Source organism: Sorex fumeus, unplaced genomic scaffold (genome assembly GCF_029834395.1).
Source record: "Sorex fumeus unplaced genomic scaffold, SorFum_2.1 ptg000036l, whole genome shotgun sequence".
NCBI lineage: Eukaryota > Metazoa > Chordata > Mammalia > Eulipotyphla > Soricidae > Sorex > Sorex fumeus.
In genome coordinates, this window is record NW_026606093.1 from 16,844,309 (window position 1) to 16,863,599 (window position 19,291).

At 40.4% G+C, this 19,291-nt stretch overlaps 1 protein-coding gene across 1 annotated transcript in view; it reads left to right on the forward strand.

The window, feature by feature from the left end:
• Positions 1 to 19,291, forward strand: part of DNAH9 (dynein axonemal heavy chain 9) — a 577,218-nt gene that overhangs the window by 131,237 nt on the left and 426,690 nt on the right. Inside the window, exons 15-17 of the mRNA XM_056117744.1 lie at positions 6,118 to 6,253; positions 14,323 to 14,519; positions 14,606 to 15,030. Coding sequence (XP_055973719.1) covers positions 6,118 to 6,253; positions 14,323 to 14,519; positions 14,606 to 15,030 — 758 coding nt within the window. The remainder of the gene's footprint in view (positions 1 to 6,117; positions 6,254 to 14,322; positions 14,520 to 14,605; positions 15,031 to 19,291) is intronic.

Consider the following 19,291-nt stretch of genomic DNA (forward strand, 5'->3'; position numbering starts at 1 on the left):
GGCTATTATAAACAGTGCTGCAATGAATAAACAAGTGCAGGCGTTGCTTCGACTATACTTTTTTGGATCTCTGCGATATATTTCCAGAAGTGTTTATTGCTGCGTAAAAAGGGAAGTCAGTTCCTAATTTTCTGAGAATCATCCATACTGTTTTTCAGAAGGACTGAACCACTCTGCATTCCCACCAGCAGTGTAGGAAGGTCCCTTTCTCCACACAACCATGCCAACACCAGTTGCTTTTGTTCTTTTGGATGTGGGCCAGTCTCTGTTGTGTGAGGTGGTATCAAATAGTTGTTCTGATCTGCATCACCCTGATGATTAGTTATGAAGAGCATTTTTCCTGTGCCTTTTTGACATTCGTATTTCTTCCTTGAGAAAGTTTCTGTTCATTTCATCACCCCATTTCCTGATGGGGTTGGATGTTTTTTTCTTGTAGAGTTCAACCAGTGCCTTATATATTCTTGATATCAACCCCTTGTCCGATGAGTAATATCCTTGTCATTCTATAGATTGTCTTTGTATTTTGGTCACTGTATCTTTTGTGGTGCAGAAGCTTCTTAGTTTAAGATAGTCCCATTTGTTTATCTCTGTTTCCACTTGGTTGCTTAGTGGAGTGCCTTCTTTGAAGATACTGTTAGCCTCAGTATCATGGAGGGTTTTGCCGACTTTGTCTTCAATGTACCATATGGATTCAGGCCTGATGTTCAGATCTCTAATTAATTTTTCATCTGGCTTTTGTGCATGGTGTGAGGTCGAGGTCTAAGCCTATTTTTATGCATGTGGTTGTCCAGTTATCCCAGCACCAATTGTTAAAGAGGCTTTCCTTGCTCCACTTCACATTTCTTGCTCCCTTTTCAAAGATTAGATGTTCATACATTTGGGGTTGTATGTAAGGATATTCCACCCTGTTCTATTGGCCTGAGGCTCTGTCTTTGTTCCAGTACCATGCTGTTTTAATTATTACCACTTTGTAGTAGAGTTTGAGGTAGGGGAGGGTAATGCCTCTCAACGTCTTTTTCTCAGAATTGCTTTAGCTATTAGTGGGCGTTTGTTGTTCCAGATGAATTTCAGGAGTGCTTGATCCATTTCCGTGAAGAATTTCATGGATATCCTTGTAGGGATCACATTCAGTCCATATAATGCTTTCAGGAGTATTGCCATTTTGACAATATTAATGCTTCCTATCCATGAGCAGGTCCTCTTTAAATGGTTGGAAGAATTCGCTAGTGAATCCATCTAGGCCTGGGCTTTTATTTTTGGGAAGACTTTTGATTACAGTTTCAATTTCCTTGATACATATGGGTCTGTTCAGGTATTTAAAGTCTTTTTGGTTCAGTCTTGGAAGATTATAGGAATCCAGGAATTTATCTATTTCTTCTAAATCCTCTTGTTTCGTGGCATACATACTCTCTAGGTAGTTTCTGATGATCTTTAGAATTTCATTGGTTTCTGTTGTGATGTCCACTTTTTCATTTCTGATTTGGTTTATTAAGGTTTTCTCTCTCTTTGTGAGTCTTGCTAGTGGTTTATCAATCTTGTTTATTTTCTCAAAGAACCAGCTCTTGGTTGCATTGACCTTTCAGGTTGTTTTTGGGGTTTCCATGTTGTTAATTTCTGCTCTAAGTTTTATTATTTATTTCATTTGACTGTATTTGGGTTCCTTTTGTGGATCTTTTTCTAAGATCTTTAGGTGTGAAGTCAGATTATCTTTGTAGGCCCTTTCTTCCTTCCAGAAGAATGTTTGCAAAGCTATACATTTTCCTCTTAACATGGCTTTAGCTGCATCCTATAGGTTCAGGTTGCTCATATTTTCATTCTCATTTGTTTCCAGGTATCTTTTGATTTTGTCCTTGACTTCCTTCCTGACCCATTCGTTGTTCAACGTTGAGTTGCCCACTCGTTGTTCAACGTTGAGTTGTTTAATTTCTGGGTTTTTTATTTGGTTCTCTGTGCCTGTGTATGATTAGCTTCTATCTTCAGCACATCATGGTCCAAAAAGATTGTTGATACTATTTATATCTTCCTGATACTATTGAGGTATGTTTTGTGACCTAGCACATGGTCTATTTTGGAAAATATTCCATGTACACTGGAAAAGGATGTGTATTCCTTCTTTGGGGGGTGTAAAGCCCTCTATAGGTTTATTAGCCCTCTCTCTTCTATTTCTTCCTTCAACACCAATGTTTCCTTTCTTAGTTTTGTTCTTGTTGATCTATCCAGAGGTGATAATGTGGTGTTGAAGTCTCTGACTACTACTGTATTGCTAGCAATGTCCTCCTTAAAATATGTTAGCAGGTTTTTTTAGTATTTAGCTGGTCCCTAATTAGGTGCATATACATTTAAGAGTGTAGGTGTTTTTCTTGTCTTATAGTAACCCCTTTGGTCCTTCTTTTAATTTTTTTTTTTTGCTTTTTGGGTCACACCTGGTGATGCACAGGGGTTACTCCTGGCTCTGCACTCAGAAGTTACTCCCTGGCGGTGCTCAGGGGACCATATGGGATGCTGGGAATCGAACTCAGGTTGGCTGCGAGCAAGGCAAACGCCCTACCCACTGTGCTATCTCTCCAGCCCCTTAATGTTGGTTTTGAGTCTATGAAGTTTCTGAGTTGTTGTTTATTCAAGAAATGGTGTATCGTTCCTTCAAGTTTGAGTGAGAGGTTAGCCAGATCGAGTATTTTGGCGAAGCATTCATTTCATTGTGTTTTTTTCTCTATATCCCACCATTGTCTTTGGGCTTGGAGGATTTCCTCTGAGAAGTCTGCTGTAAATCTAAGGGGTTCTCCTTGTATGTGATTTTCTTCTTTGACCTTGCTGCTTGCAGTATGTCTTTATCTATGGTATTCATCATTCTGATTATGATATGTCTGATTATGATATGTCTTGGTCTTTTTATTAGGGTCTCTTTTAGCCAGTACCCTGCTTGGATGCTTGGATCCTTGGATCTGGATGCCCACATTCTCCAGCTCTAGTTGCTACTTCATTGAGGTTGCTTCCTGGTCCTTCTTGTACAACAATAAATCTTATGTTGTTTCTTTTTTTTTATTAAAATATTTTTAATAGTGAGACATCATGAGGTACAATTGCAGACATTTTTGTGCTTGGGTTTCAATTATACAATGATCAAATACCCATCTCTCCACCGGTGCCCATTTCCCACCACCACGGATCCCAGTATCCCTTCCACCCTCCAACCCCCCATCCCACCCTGCCTCTGTGGCAGGGCATTCCCCTCTGTTCTCTCTCTCCTTTTGGGTGTTGTGGTTTGGTTCATTCCCTAGGTCTTTGATTCTCCCTAGAGCTATTTTGAGGTCTTTCCCCATTGTATGTTGTTTCCTGTATGCTTTCTGCTGCTTATCTTCAAGCTCACTGATAGTCTTCGGCTATTTTCATTCTACTGTTGAGGGCACCCACTGAGTTTTTTATTTCTTCTACTGAATCTTTTATTAGGGACATTTCTGTTTGTAGCTTTCTTCTTTCTGCTCTCCTTTATTGCTGTCTTTTATTGACTGTCCATTCCACTGTTTCTTTCTTGTCCTCCATTAATTTACTAGATGGCTGTTCCACCATTTATTTGATTTTATTAAACATCCTCAACATTTATCGGAGAGAATGTATGTGTTGGTGTTCCTTGTTGAGGCTTCTGGGCTCTTTTCTTCATCCACTCCTCGTGGTGGGGATTTGTGCTGTTTCTTCTTGTTGTGGTGATAGTATGGAGGTGGGTCCCTCCTGTTCACTATCTCTGTGTCCCCCTCTTGCTTTGAGAAAGGATTCTGGATGGACTCAGTCGATGGTGGTCACCTTTTTCCCCTTCTATAATACTAACTTCCTCTTTGGTGCTCCTCTGTGACTTATGTGTATCCTCTAGTGTAGCTTCAGAGGATGTGTTCTTTTATGTTAGAGTTGTTTAGTTTTTTGTGTTCAGGTTTATTTTGGTGAGATTGGAATAGGCTAGTGTCCTATTGGCCTAGTGTCCTATTGGCCTTGTGACAGCAAGGCTGTCCTTCCCAGAATTAGGTAATGGAGATTAAGATGTGAGTCCAAATCTCTGAGAAAGGGAAAAATAGCCCCGGAGGCCACGCCCTTCGCCATACCTGTGGGGGAGTCGACCACATCAGGACCTGAGCAGGATTAAGTTCCCACTTCTGATTCAGTTCTAAATCTTGCTGGGGATGCCCTCTGGCCTAGGTTCTTGGGGGGCACCTTGGCTGAGATGGGGGGTCTTGCAATTTCCTGGGTCTTTTTTCTGGGCACACTGCCCCCCAAAATAAAATTTAATGAAATTTGTTTTAGATGCTAGAGTTAAAAACTTAGTTATGTAAATGAGAATAGGCAATGTACTATTGCCTATTGAACTGAATGTTTAGAATTTCTTTATTTACATATAGCAATTAGTTATTACAATTGACTTTTGTTGATTTATCTTCAATAATTAGCTTTATTGGAGCAATTAGTATGAAATAAATTAGTTTCTGCCAAGGGGCAGAATGGGGATGCCTCCCTAAGGCAGCACCTTAGGGACTATGGTGGTGGGATTGATGTTGAAACATGGTATTCCTGAAAAAATTCTATTATGAGCAGCATTGTAAATCACTGTCTTTAGTAAACAATATGAAAAAAAAAGAATTAAAAAATACACAGCAGTGTATACAAAAATGTATGTCTTTCTTTCTACCAGGAACACAGATCCATTTCTAGATCTAAGGAAACTGATGCTAGATTGAAAGTCAGTAAGCTGGTAAAATAACCAAATAGAATATGGTCCTTGAAAGGGTCATATAACAGTATTGTTTATTATACAGTTGTCCCAATATCATACAAATTTTTCTGTATTCAGTTTTCTTGTTTGTTTTAGAAGAACAAGTATCAGAAGGAAAATTCCAATCTCACTCCTCTATCTTAGATAGGATCGGAGCATGAGGTGTTTCTTCTTAGTTCATGGAAAAATTCAATATGTTTGTTCTTTAGACAATAGTATGTTTTAAGTATGGACATAAAAGGTACATATGATCATATCTATGATATTGTGATGAAGAGGTAGAACAAAGCAGTCACAAAGTTTTAAAATATAAATGTTATATATTTCACATAAAATATTAGAAGTATAAAACAAACACCTGGAGGCAACTCAACTATCACTGTGTTATGACTTTACATCATCAAAAAAATTTTTTAAATTCACTTACGAAAGAAGTTGTAAGAATACATTTTTAATTTTATTGCTTAAAGTCAGGATCATACATTACATGATTGTAACTCAAACATGAAAGCTTGTAACTGTATCTCATGGTGATTCAATAAAACAAAAAGTCAGGATCATAAGAAATTTTAAATCCCAGGAGAGTTACAACATGCCAACATTTCCTAAATATGTGTGATTTAACTAGAAATATGCATTTTAAAAGTGTTTATTGATTTTTCTAAATTTATAAGACAAATGGAGTCTATTAAATAAGTTTAGTAATGAAAATGGTGGAAAAGAAATGGAATGTCTGCACTTGCTATATCAATGGGTCAGGGAGGCAGGCATATTTCTATATGTTTTCTAAGCCAAGTGACATGAGAAAGACTTTTATTTCATATCGAAGACTATCAAGTCATTTCTAAGAATTATCCAGGCAATGATTTATTTGCTCAAAATCTACATTTCTTACAAATCTAAATTGGAATGCCTTTTACCCTTAATATATTTTCCTCTACCTAACCTAACTTCTATTGATGTACCTTCTTTCACATTACATCATCAATCAGGATTATATCATTCAAACATTACATCAACCAAATTACATATTACTCATTAAATTAAATTACATCAATCAATTGCATTACCTCATTTCAATCAGCATAAAATGCACACTGCGTTCATTAACATTCCTCCCGTGAGGTTGCCTGACCCTATTCTCCTTCCTCAGTCATGGCAAGGTACCGTATTTCCTTTATGGATTAACTCTGGCTCCTTTCAATCAAGTATTGTACCTATTAGGTAATATTAATTTGGCATATATAAAATAACAAATTCCTTATAAGAATAATTTTGCTGTTTTTAATCATTTTAATGGCAATTTTACCAGTTTTCCATGTGATTATATATATATTTTTCACACATTTTTCATCTTATAGGAAAACCTAGGTCTGTTTTCAGCTGACTCAACCTCCAGTGCCTGGAAGACATATATTAATTACATCGATAATATGTTGCTGGATGGATTCTTTCAAGCCATTGAATGTTCTCTCAAGTATCTCCTGGAAAATACTGGTATTGACTGGATTTATAAATGTGTGTTATCACAGTGAAGATGATAGTGATAGCTTTTGCAACCTTATACTGAAGTGAGATTTTTCCTAAAATGTAGTGGATACTTTGGGATTCACACATAGTATAACAAAGGTATAATTATTTTAAGATAAGAACTTTTTTTTTGGTCACACCTGGCGATGCACAGTGGTTATTTCTGGTTATTTACACTCAGGAATTACTCCTGGCAGTGCTCGGAGGACCATATGGGATGCTGGGAATTGAACCCGGGTTGGCCTGTGCAAGGCAAACACCCTACCCGCTGTACTATCACTCCAGCCTCAGATAAGAATTTTTGAATCTTTATAGCATAAATGGTAAGCAAGGCGGTCAGGTGGTAAATCCCATAGTAAATATAAAAACATTTAAAAGCTAACTAATCCATTTGGAAAAGTGAGGTCCCTCGACCTGTGCTCAGAAGTCTGCAGCTACATCCAGTGCTACCAGTATATTTATCATGGACCAAACCAGGAGCAATTATTAGTTGCTTGGGTCTGATAGGGCATGAACCATCCCAGAGCTACCCTGGAAAAATGCTGTGTGTGGATATATGATGTTAAGAATAAAATGAGACCTCACACTTGACTTAAGCTTCAGTTGCTCTTAGTTCTTAGCACTCCAAAATTAGGGTCCCAATGAAGGGTCTTGGATGCACCCAGGGCAAGCTGTAAGCTATCCTGGCATCAAAACGGTACAGGCCAATTGCCATAACTTAAAATAAATTAAGAGCATGGTCGTGGTTGAATTCTGTCACAACCCAAAGAGAAGTGACTGGACAAGGTCCCTGCTAGGGTTAGGAAGGACTAATCTGGCCTGAAGGAGACCAGTTGTAGTTACTGGTTTTGGCATATCGAATACACAACGGATAGCTTGCCAGGCTCTTCCATGCGGGCGGAATACTCTCGATAGCTTGCCAGTCTATCCGAGAGGGATAGAGGCTTTTGGGGCGACCTCTAATCACCCTTGTAGGTGTTACCATATTTGAACCCTATCAAATACGGTACGACAATTCCGGAAGATGGGTATTTAGTGTCTTATGATGTGTCCGGAAAGCATCCTGGAGTGTGGCGACGGCTGGGTAGTGGAAGTAGTGTCGATTGTGGAATTCTGCCAGTGGGGTATTTATCTGGGTAGGGTGGGTCTCCTGTTCGCAATTCGATCCCTGGGTGGTTGATGGAAGCAGACAGGGTGGGGCTCCTGATTAGAATCCCTTTGTCACCTGTTGTTGGTGGGAGCAAGCAGAGAAGCTCTGTCCCTGGGTCTGCCGAGCCTGGAATCCAAGGTCTCAGAGAGTTCCGCTTATCTTGTTCTGTGGGACTTCAGTCGTGCGTGAGTCTCGGCCGGAGCTGCCACATGGGTCTGGAAAGCGTCCTGAAGTGTGGCGACGGCTGGGTAGTGGAAGTAGTGTCTGAATGCAACAGCTATGTGTACTTAGGTCGAGAGGTCAACATGACAAATGACCTGGCACCCGAACTGCGCAGGAGGAAGAGAGCAGCTTGGAATGCTTTCAAGAACGTCGAAGAAATAGCTAAGAGGACGAAGAACCTCCGGCTCCAGGCACATCTCTTTGATTCCACTGTTCTTCCTGCATTAACATATGCCTCAGAGACCTGGGCCCTACGTAAACAAGATGAGAACGCTATTCAGGTCTCCCAAAGAAGAATAGAAAGAGCTATGCTTGGAATATCACGTTTCACTCAAATGAGAGGAAGAATCCGGAGTTCTGACATCCGTCGACGATCAAGAATCAGGGACGCTGTCTCATTTGCCAAGGTGTCAAAAATCAGATGGGCTGGTCACGTAATGAGATTTAAAGACGACCGCTGGAGTAGAGCTGGATTACCGACTGGATTCCACGGGATGTCAAAAGACCGTGTGGCTGCCCACCTACCAGATGGTCAGACTTCTTCGTCAAGATCATGAACGATCAGTTTAAGGCCCTTCATGTTCCCGGAGCGAAGAGATGCCATTGGGCTACACTAGGACGCGACAGGGACAAATGGAGACATTACTTGCGCCCACTTGAGCAAATCGACGACTAACGGGAAGTTAAGTGATTAAGTGAATCTGGCCTGAGGACTATAGTCTGGTATCTATGGTGAGATGTTCCTAGGAGAGCTACCTTATAAGCTTAATATAACTATGACTATGTTCATACAAAAATGACTAGAAAGATTATTAAGAAGTAAATTTAAAGTGACTGTTTAATGAGCCCATATAAGCATTCATAACATTAATCATTTTGCATGGACACAGTAAGAGATGCATTAAACTTACAGAATTGCTCTCCTGGGGTCATCCTGATCTCAGCCTACAGTGCTCAGGCCAGATTAGTCTTTCCTATCCCTAGCAGGGTCCTAATCTCATCGTTACTTTTGGATCATGACAGCATTTGTCCATTTGTCCATGATCAAACCCTTAGCTTATAGTTAAGAATTGGCTAGGCCCATCTCAATGCCAGGGTAGCACATAGCTTACTGCTTGCCCTGGTTCCACCCAGTCACTCACTGGGACCCTGTTTTGGGGGACACTAGGAAGTGAGGGCAACTGAGGACCCAAGCAGTGCTTGTAGTAAAGCGTCCAATTGTCCTACACTGTCCAGGGGTGATAAGAGCCACCAATGATGAGAGTCATTTATTTTCTGTTCTGAAGAAATGAAGTGTCTGGATCAAAATTGAAGAGTTGTTCCTGTAACAGCATCAGTAGTGATTGCAGCAATGAGTCCCAAGGGAGTAGCTATTAGGAGTCCAATAAATTTCAGGTTCTTACACCTGGGACAGGGCCCAGGAGGTGCTCTCACAGTAGCACATTTAGTATGTTCCCTGCAGTCCTTATGAAAGTGGCCTGGTTTTCCACAATTAAAACATCTTTTCTGAGCTTGTCTCTAGGCCTCAAAAGCCTTCATCTGCACCTTAAGTTTAACAGAACCAACATTCCTGCTTGCTTTCAAATACCCCATTATATCTTCCTTCTCTTTGATAAGGCACAGAATGGCCTGGAAATCATCATTAGCATTTTCAAAGGCCAATTGTTTAGTCAACAGCCCTTGAGTTTTAAGGAAACCCTTAACCTGCATTTCAATAGCTTCTATCAACCTTCCTATGAAGTCTGCATAATGTTCTGAGGCCCTCTGGACAATCTTAGTAAAACTTCCCTTAAATTTTACATCTGCATCAATCTTCTCCCCTGCATGCAGGGCTGTGTCACTCAGGGACCTGGGCAAAAATAGCATGAGGCAAGGTGACTTGTCTTTTTGGGTCTTGCCATTTCCCTTCACCTATTAACATCTCATAGATCAATTTAATCCCTGAAAATTTTCGTCCAGCATGGCCTAGGTCCTGAAGCTTTGCCTTGGCCTCTTCGCTGAACCACATCCTCCACTGCATATACTGAGAATGGCTTAAGCACATTTTAGCAACCACGTGAAAATCTTGAGGTACCCAGTAAGCCATTTTACTCCAGTCTGTAAAATACTCCCTACAATAAGGAGATGTAGGCCCGTAGGAGGCACAGGCCTTTTTGAAACAACTGAGAGAATCCATTCTTAACCTGCGATAAGATGGAGGCTCCTTCTCAGCCTGGACTAGACGATTTGGAGTATGCCCTGAGCGGTCTGGAGGCCACTTTGCTGAGTCACTCTCAGACTCAGAATCTGAGGAAGTAGTAGCAACTCATAATCTGCATCACTTTCATCTGATGCGCTGGAAGTGGAGCTATATTCACCAACCTCAGAAATATTTTTACTATGAAAACCCTCTTGAGACTTAGATATGGGAGGAGCTGAAGCTGTACCATCCCTAATATCCTCCTCCTCAACTGTGCTTTTCTAAAATAGGAGAATAGAATTAACAATTTCACATGTAACCCAGAATTCCATGGGGATCTTAGTCCCTTTCTTAGATGCTTATAGACATTTTTCTTAACTTTTTTTCAAATCTTGGTTTCTAGAGTCCCTTCATCAAAGCATGTCTCCATTATTATTTTTATTATTATTTTGGGAAGCTATTCCTTGTTCAGAAGTGACCCCTGATTAGTGCTTATGGGGCTGCATGCATTGCCAGGGGTTGAACCAGAGTCAGCAGTATATAAGGCCAGCAACTCAACCCCTGTAATATCTCTCCAGCCCCTTAAGATGCTTTATCCACTCTATAAATGTAGTGGTTTCCATACTCTACGTAAACTTTCTTTCCTTTAAGTATGCATTTAATGTAATACTCCTGAGACGCAATGCAGGTTTACCAATTTTTTAAAATTTTTGAAATTAAGAACCAAGTCTTATATATCTTTGTAGAATTCAGGAATTTTTAGTTAGGGTGGATAATTAAGTTACAGTAACAAAACTCTCATCAACAGTGTTGCTTAGGGGACTGGAGAGACAGCACAGTGGATAGGGTACTTGTCTTGCAAGTGACCAACCAGGATTCCATTCCTGACACCCCATGTGGTCCTTGAGCATTGCCTGGAGTGATCCCTGAGCACCACCTGATGTGTCCTCTGGAAAAAAAATGTTGCTTGAAGCAACATTTATCAACTGGGGGATATTACAAGGAGGACACAGGTAAAAATAATGTAAATGAGGAAGGAGGCAAGACACAAAAGTTGGGGCTGACATGATAGGGGAACAGGACACAAAAAAGAACGAAAGTTTAGGGTGATTTGGCCAGAAAAAAGGTTGAGAAATACTGGCTTAAACAACAGATAATCTAATGGGAGATTGAATTCTAATTTTTTGAGAATCGTCCATACTGTTTTCCAAAAGGGTTGAACCAGCCTGCATTCCCACCAGCAGTGAAGGAGGGTCCCTTTCTCGCCACATCCGCGCCAGCACCTGTTGCTTTTGTTCTTGTGGATGTGTGCCAGTCTCTGTGGTGTGAAATGATATCTCATTGTTGTTTTGATCTGCATCTCTCTGATGATTAGTGATGTAGAGCATTTTCTCATGTGCCTTTTTGCCATTCGGATTTCTTCTTTGCGAAAGTTTCTGTTCATTTCCTCGCCCCATTTTTTTGATGGGGTTGGGTGATTTCTTCTTGTGTAGTTTAACCAGTACCTTGTATATCCTTGAAATCAACCCCTTGTCGGATGTGTATTTGGTGAATATTCTTTCCCATTCTGTAGGCTGTCTTTGTATTTTGGTCACTGTTTCTTTTGAGGTGCAGAAGCTTCTTAGTTTAAGATAGTCCCATTTGTCTATCTCTGTTTTCACTTGCTCAGCCAGTGGCGTGACATCTTTGAAGATACCACTAACTTCAATATCGTTGAGAGTTTTGCCAACTTTGTCTTCAATAAACATTATGGATTCCGGTCTGATGTTGAGGTCATAAATCCATTTCGATCTTACTTTTGTGCATGGTGTTAGGCAGAGATCTGAGCCCACTTTTTTGCATGTAGCCGTCCAGTTTTGCCAGCACAATTTATTAAAGAGGATTTCTCTGCTCCATTTCACTTTTCTTGCCCCCTTATCGAAGATTAGATGATTATATGTTTGGGAGGAGATGTCAGTATATTCAACTCTATTCCATTGGTCTGCAGCTCTGCTTTTGTTCCAGTACCATGCTGTTTTGATTATTACTGCTTTGTAGTAGAGCTTGAAGTTAGGTAGGTTGATTCCTCCCATTTTCTTTTTCCCAGCTATAGCACTCCTGGGAATATATCCCAGAGAGGCAAAAATGTATAGTCGAAGTGACATCTGCAATTGTTTGTTCATTGCAGCACTCTTTACAATAGCCAGAATCTGGAAAAAACCTGAGTGCCCGAGAACAGATGACTGGTTAAAGAAGCTTTGGTACATTTACACAATGGAGTACTATGTAGCTGTTAGAAAAGATGAAGTTATGAAATTTACATACAAGTGGTACTACATGGAAAGTATCATGTTAAGCGAAATGAGTCAGAAAGAGCGGGATAGACACAGAAAGATTGCATTCATCTGGGGAACATAAAGCAACAAAACGGGAGACTAACACCCAGGAAGGGCTCAGATTAGTACCAGGAATTTTGCTCCATGACTTGAAGGCCAGCCACATGTGCTAGGTGAGAAGGAAGCTCAGATAGAGAAGAGAGCACCAAATAAAGGGTGTTGTGAAGACCCTCCCAGGGTGGGAGAGACATGCTAAAAGTGGTCTATAGACCAAACATGACTGCCACTCAATGCCTCTCTGGCAAAACACAGTACCCAAAAGAAGAGAGATAGAACAGGGAGGAATGCCCTGCCACAGCGGCAGGGTGGGACGGGGGGGGGGGGGGGGGGGGGAATGGGGGTGGGAGGGATGCTAGGACCCGTGGTGGGGGAGGATGGGCACTGGTGGAGGGATGGGTACTTGATCATTGTATAACTGAAACCCAAGCACAAAAATTTATAAGTCTATAAGTGTACTTCATGGTGTTTCACTAATAAAAAAAATGATAAAAAAATAAAAAAAAAAAACAGATAATCTATCCTCCAAAGTACTAGTCCAAGGTAAGGACAACAGGCTAGTGTGCAGCTCTCTTCTCTTCCATGGTTCTACCATTTTAGGTTTCATCTTCACTTCCATGGTCATGTGTCTTCATTTGTGAGTTAATATTTTGGTGGAAGTAAGGGAGTAAGTGTGTCAGATATTCAAGTAATCCAATTGGTCATTTTAAGTTTCACTGACAGGGGGTGTAGCCAGTTAAGCAACAGAGATAGCTACGATTGGTATAAGTAGAGCATTAAAGGAGGCACCAGATAGATATATTCCTCTTTCTGATCCCATGTGTAGACATAGGGCAGAGAGAAACAACAGCTGTCACATACATGCAAAGACAGAGAACAAAGACACAGTTGGACAGCAAATATCAGAAAGGAAAGACAGACCACAAAAGGCCTCTGAGCATCAGGTAGCACAGACCAGCGTGCTATTTTTCATACACAAAGCATTGCAGACATTTCAGAAACCATATGAGATGGATCAGGGTGAAACTGGAACGGTGTGAAACTAGTATACAACTGTCTTGGCTTGCAGCAGAAGCTGAAGATGTATAATAAAGAACTAAAAAATCCCCCAAACATTTGGAGTTCTATGCATTAATCTTATATATAAATCCCAAGGACCCACAAAAGCTAGGGTGCATATGCTATAAAACTGCTACAACATCCAGGATCTAGAATATGGAATAGGAAAAGTGAGAACACAGCTACAATGCATTTGTTTCAAGAGCTTCAATACCCAAAATGGGACCCAAAATTTCCAGTATGAATATGAAATGTTACATGCCCAGTCATAACTATTTATTAGGGAAAGGAATTTACATGCCACTTATGGGTATCCCACACACAACAGTCTCATAAATATTTCTAAAATAAAGAAAAATAAGGGATTAAGGATAAGTTTATTTATCTTACACTTTTGTATCATCTTTATAACCACATTATCTTTTATTTAAATTTAATAAGACAAGTTAGTCTAGCCAGTAATGAAAAATGTTATCACTGAAGTACTACAAAATTAAAATAAAGTTTAATTATATAGAAATAGAACAAAACAAGGATAGTAGCTAAAGTGTTTTTTCATGAATAAGCCACCACTCTTGGGCCCCTAGGACTGGCATTGGAACTGTAGGTTTTGTGCCTAGGAAAAGTAGCTGCTTCCAAGAAATTGACCTTGCAAATTCAAGCAAAAGCAATAACTACCAGTGCCACCTCCAATCAGGAAGCATTTGGAAATGTGGAAAAAGCTGCCTAACTCCACAATTAGTTGAACTTAATCTCTGACCTTGAAGAGAGTAATGTTGTAGACCTTGAAGAGAGTAATGTTGACCTTGAAGAGAGTAAATGTTGTATGGACTCCTTTGTATATGAATTGGCCTGTTCAGAATTTCAGTGGTTTCCCAGTTTGAGTACTGCACAGTAGTTACCTTCACTTTTTCTAGAGTGCTAGCAAATTTCACATTTATATTTCCTATTTCAAGTAGCTTTTTTAAATAAAAGAAGTATTCTGGGTGCTTTAAAACGGCACTTTACCCTGTCCATTTTATTCCATTTTTGTTGTATTTTCCTTGGTTTTCAGAGTGTAAGACAGGACTCACACCTCTATTTGAAGCACAATTGAGTCTAGCAATACCAGAATTAGTTTTCTTTCCATCAATGGAGTCTGAAGTGAAAGGGGGCTTCCATGACATTGTTGAAAGTCTTCTTACCAACATTTTTAGAATTTCATCTTTGATTCCACGACTTTCCCCACAAACTGGCTGTCCTCACTATCAGGTACTTGCTGCATAGTCATTCTACTTTCCATTTAAATATGCATGTGCTGCTTGTTTAATCAGCTTGCTGTTCTTTTTCTCCTCCAGGTTGCCATGGAAGGTATGGCTGACTTGACCAGCATGCGGAGCACGCTCCTGGAGAGGGTGCAGAGCATGATGACCCGTTGCTGCAACTACAGGAACACCTTTGGCCAATATTCTTATCTCTACATGGAGGACCGGAAGGAGGTTCTGAGTCAGTTTCTGTTGTATGGTCATGTCCTCACACCCGAAGAGATCGAAGCCCACGCTGAAAATGGCATTCCAGAGAACCCACCTCTTCTCCAGCAATTTAAAGAACAAATTGATTCCTATGAAAAACTGTATGAAGATGTCTGCAGGCTAGAACCCATCAAGGTATTTGACAGCTGGATGAAGATTGATGCACGGCCCTTTAAAGCATCTCTGCTAAATATAATTAAGAAATGGAGCCTCATGTTCAAACAGCATCTTGTTGATTATGTCACTAACAGGTAATTTGATTCTTCTAGTTGCTTTCCAGCATCCCAAGCTTCGGAAACACCATAGTTTTTATTTTTTTTTAAGTTTCCACCCTTGGAATTATTGGTTAAATTAAAAAAAAAATTAAAACAATTGATGGAAGCTTTTAGGTACCAGTATCACTGTATCACTGTTATCCTTTTGTTCTTTGATTTACTCAAGTGGGTGCCAGTAATGTCTCTATTCATCCTAGCCCTGAGATTTTAGCAGCCTCTCCTTACTTGTCTTTCTCAATGTGTTGGAGGCTCTTTCAGGGTCGGGGGAATGAGACCCATTATTATTACTTTTTTGGGCATATCGAATACTCCATGGCTAGCTTGCCAGGCTCTGCCCTACGGGTGGGATACTCTCAGTAGCTGGCCGGGCTCTCCAAGATATCTATATCTATATCTATATCTATATCTATATCTATATCTATATCTATATCTATATCTATATATTATGGTGTGGTAATTATGGAAAGGGGCTGGAGTGATAACACAGCAGGTAGGACATTTGCCTTGTACAAGACCAACCCCGCTGACCCAGGTTCGATTTCTCTGCTCCTCTCTGAGAGCCCGGCAAGCTACCAAGAGTATCTTGCCCACATGGCAAAGCCTGGCAAGCTCCCCATGACGTATTCAGTATGCCAAACACAGTAACAAGTGTCACAATGGAGATGTTACTGGGCCCACTCAAGCAAATCAATGAACAATGGAGGACGATGACAGTGACAATTATGGAAATGGGTAAGGAGTCTCTTATATTTCACACGGCTGGGAAAGCAGCCACAAGGTCCAGGAATATGTTCACTCATATGTGAGGCTCGACCCAAGCGTGTGGAAAGTGGCCTGGAGTGTGATGGCGGTTAGGTAGTGTAGGTTGGCTGCCAGGGCTGGGTACCTTGGTGTGGGGAGGGCTCTCACCAGTCCCCTTTGGGGGCATCCTGAGTGAAAACAGCCTGGCGCCAAGTCCAGATTAGGCCCCAGTGATAACTTTATTCCTGCATTTATTTTGTTCAGTAGACATGACCTCTTTTTGTTTTCTATTTTATGCCCCGTAGGTGACAGCATGCAGTAGATGATAAATAATGTCCAATACAATAATAGCACACCCAAACTCCCTTCACTACTGTGTGAAAATTCATTAAGCCTGAGAAGCAGGGCGGGGGCGGGAGGAATGTCTAAGGGGCCTCTGAGATTTTATTTCTGTGCTACTCCTTGTCTTAGGTTGTCTTTTTGGGCTGTAGAAGTGACAAAACCCCCATACTCTGTGTCATTCCAGCTGATCAACAGATGTGTTTGAGATGTGTCAGTTTCCTTCTGACACACACTGTTTATCCAGGACTCTGGATAAATAATCAAGTTGGTCACCAAACACATAACCACCTCACCTCAGCTTGTCCTAATAGATCCACCAACCCCTCCTGAGAATTCTGCTATTCAGTGATCACATTTCAGTGTATTAGTTGATGTAATAGGGGAGGCAAAATAGCCTCCCCCATGAGTTTCACGCTGTTCTCTCTTCTCCTTCTGTGCTCTCCTTTCCTTCTCTCCTCTCATACCCCTTTCTTTTAGGTTTTTGGTCAAACACAGAGGTACTCAGAGGTTATTTCTGGCTCCCTAGGCCTTGAAGTGCTCAAGGGACCATACTTGATACATAGATGTTAGAGTCAATGATTGTAGCTGTAGTTATACCTAAGGAAAGTGCCTTACCTCTTATCTCCCTCCCTTTCTGGTGCGGTATCAATATTTCTCAATGCTGCACTTGCATTGCTCAGTGATCTTGAAAGAACAAACCAAATCAAAGATGTGTCTATCTACAAGTAAAGTCCAAAGAGACTTTACAAGAATGTTAAATAGCCTCATTAGAAACTCCCTGAGAAGCCTGGGGAGATGTTTAGTATAGACCTTCCTATTTAAGGGAAAGGAATCAGTTTTCCACATTCAGAGAGGTGAGCAGGGGAGGTGTGGTGGGAGACCTACTTATGCTAGAGACGCCCCTGAATGGGGGTACCTGAGCGAGTAGCAGGGATGGCTCCCTGCGCTTCCCCTCCAGTGCTTTATCTGCTGATCCAAGAACAATGCAGAGGATGCTTCAAAATACAAGCTTTATTATTATTTAGTTCTGCCAGGGCCAATAGAGACAGTAGATAAATATGTGTTGTAGTTACAGTGTTCAATTGGAGAAGATACATCATGGCACTTTAGTCCAACTGGGGAAATACCAACTGTCAGGAAAACATAAATACGAGTTTTTGTTGTGGTTTCTGCAGGAAGGACTGAGAAAGACAAGGTAGACATGGATTAATAGGGGCTGTCATTAGTTGTTTGGTACTTAACCTTGGCATATTTATGGCAGGAGAACTATGTTCAGAGTAGTAAAACTTAATAAAGGAGGTGGTGAGCAGGAGAGTTCTTGAGTAGCTGATTCGCATGTGCTTAGAATGCTCCAATCTGTCTAGTCCTGGAAGGGTCAGTTCAGCACCAGGTGTCAGAGTATCAGAAAGATGTAGTTTGTAATAAAAGAATATATCAGATCTAACCGTTGGGGTAACAGACCAACAAATGGTAAAGCAGTAAAAGTACCCGAGTTCTTGTCCTGAACTCATATTCCACAATGTCAGTAGGACTGCATTCTTCTATGGTACTTCAACTTTATCCGTTAATGATTCCATAAGTTGATAACTTTGTGAAACTTGAGGAGAATATAATAGCATTCATTTTCAAGGATTAAATGAATACAAAGAACAATTCAAAACTATTTATTATGGAGTGTCTGCTGTAGCCTGTCTATGAATTTTCACCATCCCTTAGTACTTTAGAACTAATTACACTTTACTGTGCATCTTATATACTTCATAAACTGTCAAAAATCTAACTCTTTTTACCATCTCTTTTAGCACATGCTGCTTACATAGACATTAGACTTTCACAGTCTTGGAAGCCAAAGATCAAGATGTTAGCCAAGTTGTTTACTGGTAGGAACTATTTTCCTGGCTTGAAAAGGATACCACCTTTTCATTGTTTCCTCAAATGACCTTTTCTATGTGTACCTGCATACGAGTGTGTATGTGTGTGTGCGTGCGTGCATGTGTGAGAGAGATCTTATAAGACCATTAATTCCATCATAAATGGCATGTCATCATAGCCTTAGTTAATTCCCAAGTGCCACTTTCAAAAATAACCCCAATAGATTTAGGGACTTCAATACATAAATTTTTGCAAAACATAAATATTCAGTCCATGGCATCATCTAAACTCTTATTCACTTTCAGCCCTTTTCTAAGTCAGGAGTAGAGCTGGGGATGGGAGCAGAGTGGGGACAGGAAAGCAAACATTGAGTATTAGGGATTGAACTCGCAGCCCTACACATGTTGGGCATGTACTATGCAACTCGCTCCACATCTTCAGTTCCCTGACTCAATTCTTAATGCCTTAATGTAGTCAACTGTTTTACCCCCACAAAGCCTCTATTCAATTTTCAGACCTTTTTTTTAATCATCAAATGCCCATTGCTCCCTCTGTTAATTTCTTTATGTTCTAACTGAAACCTCTCTCTTGAAGATATTTCTTTCCCTGAAGCCCTGCCAATTAAAGAATGATTTATATCTTATATACTACTATACATCCTTTCATTTTATAGTGCTATTTCTAGACCATTTCACCACTTCAAAGTGGTGAAGTATCTATTCTCTGAACCCACTTTGCCATTGTTTCACCTCATTTAATTGGCAACTCTGACATAGAAAATTCTTCAGATCCATCAATCAAGATACTCTCCATTGGTCAAGATACTTCCTGTGTTGGTCACTGTTGCTTCCCGTAACCAGTCTTCCTGAAATTCCAAAGCTTCACTGTAGAAACAACTATCCCAAAATAACAATATCTACTTGTCTTTGCTGAAGCCAAGTCACAATGGCTAAGCCACTCTTCCCTCTCATTGAAGATCTTATCTGGCTCAATGACTCTTTCACATGCTTCTGTTGTGAAGCATCATCAGTAACCCAACTATAGTCGCCATAATATCTGCATCATTTTTATTCACTTCTTTGTTCAATGTCCTTTACCTTTATAGCTTGATTGTGGTATCAGCAAAGATGTATTATTCCTTCCAAATCTCAGGGTTAAGTATTCTATTCTCTGAACCACCTCTGACGTTATTTCACCTCATTTAATTGGAAATTCTGGCATAGAAAATTCTTCAGATTCATCAGTGAAGACACTCTCCATTGGTCAAGATACTTCCTGTGTT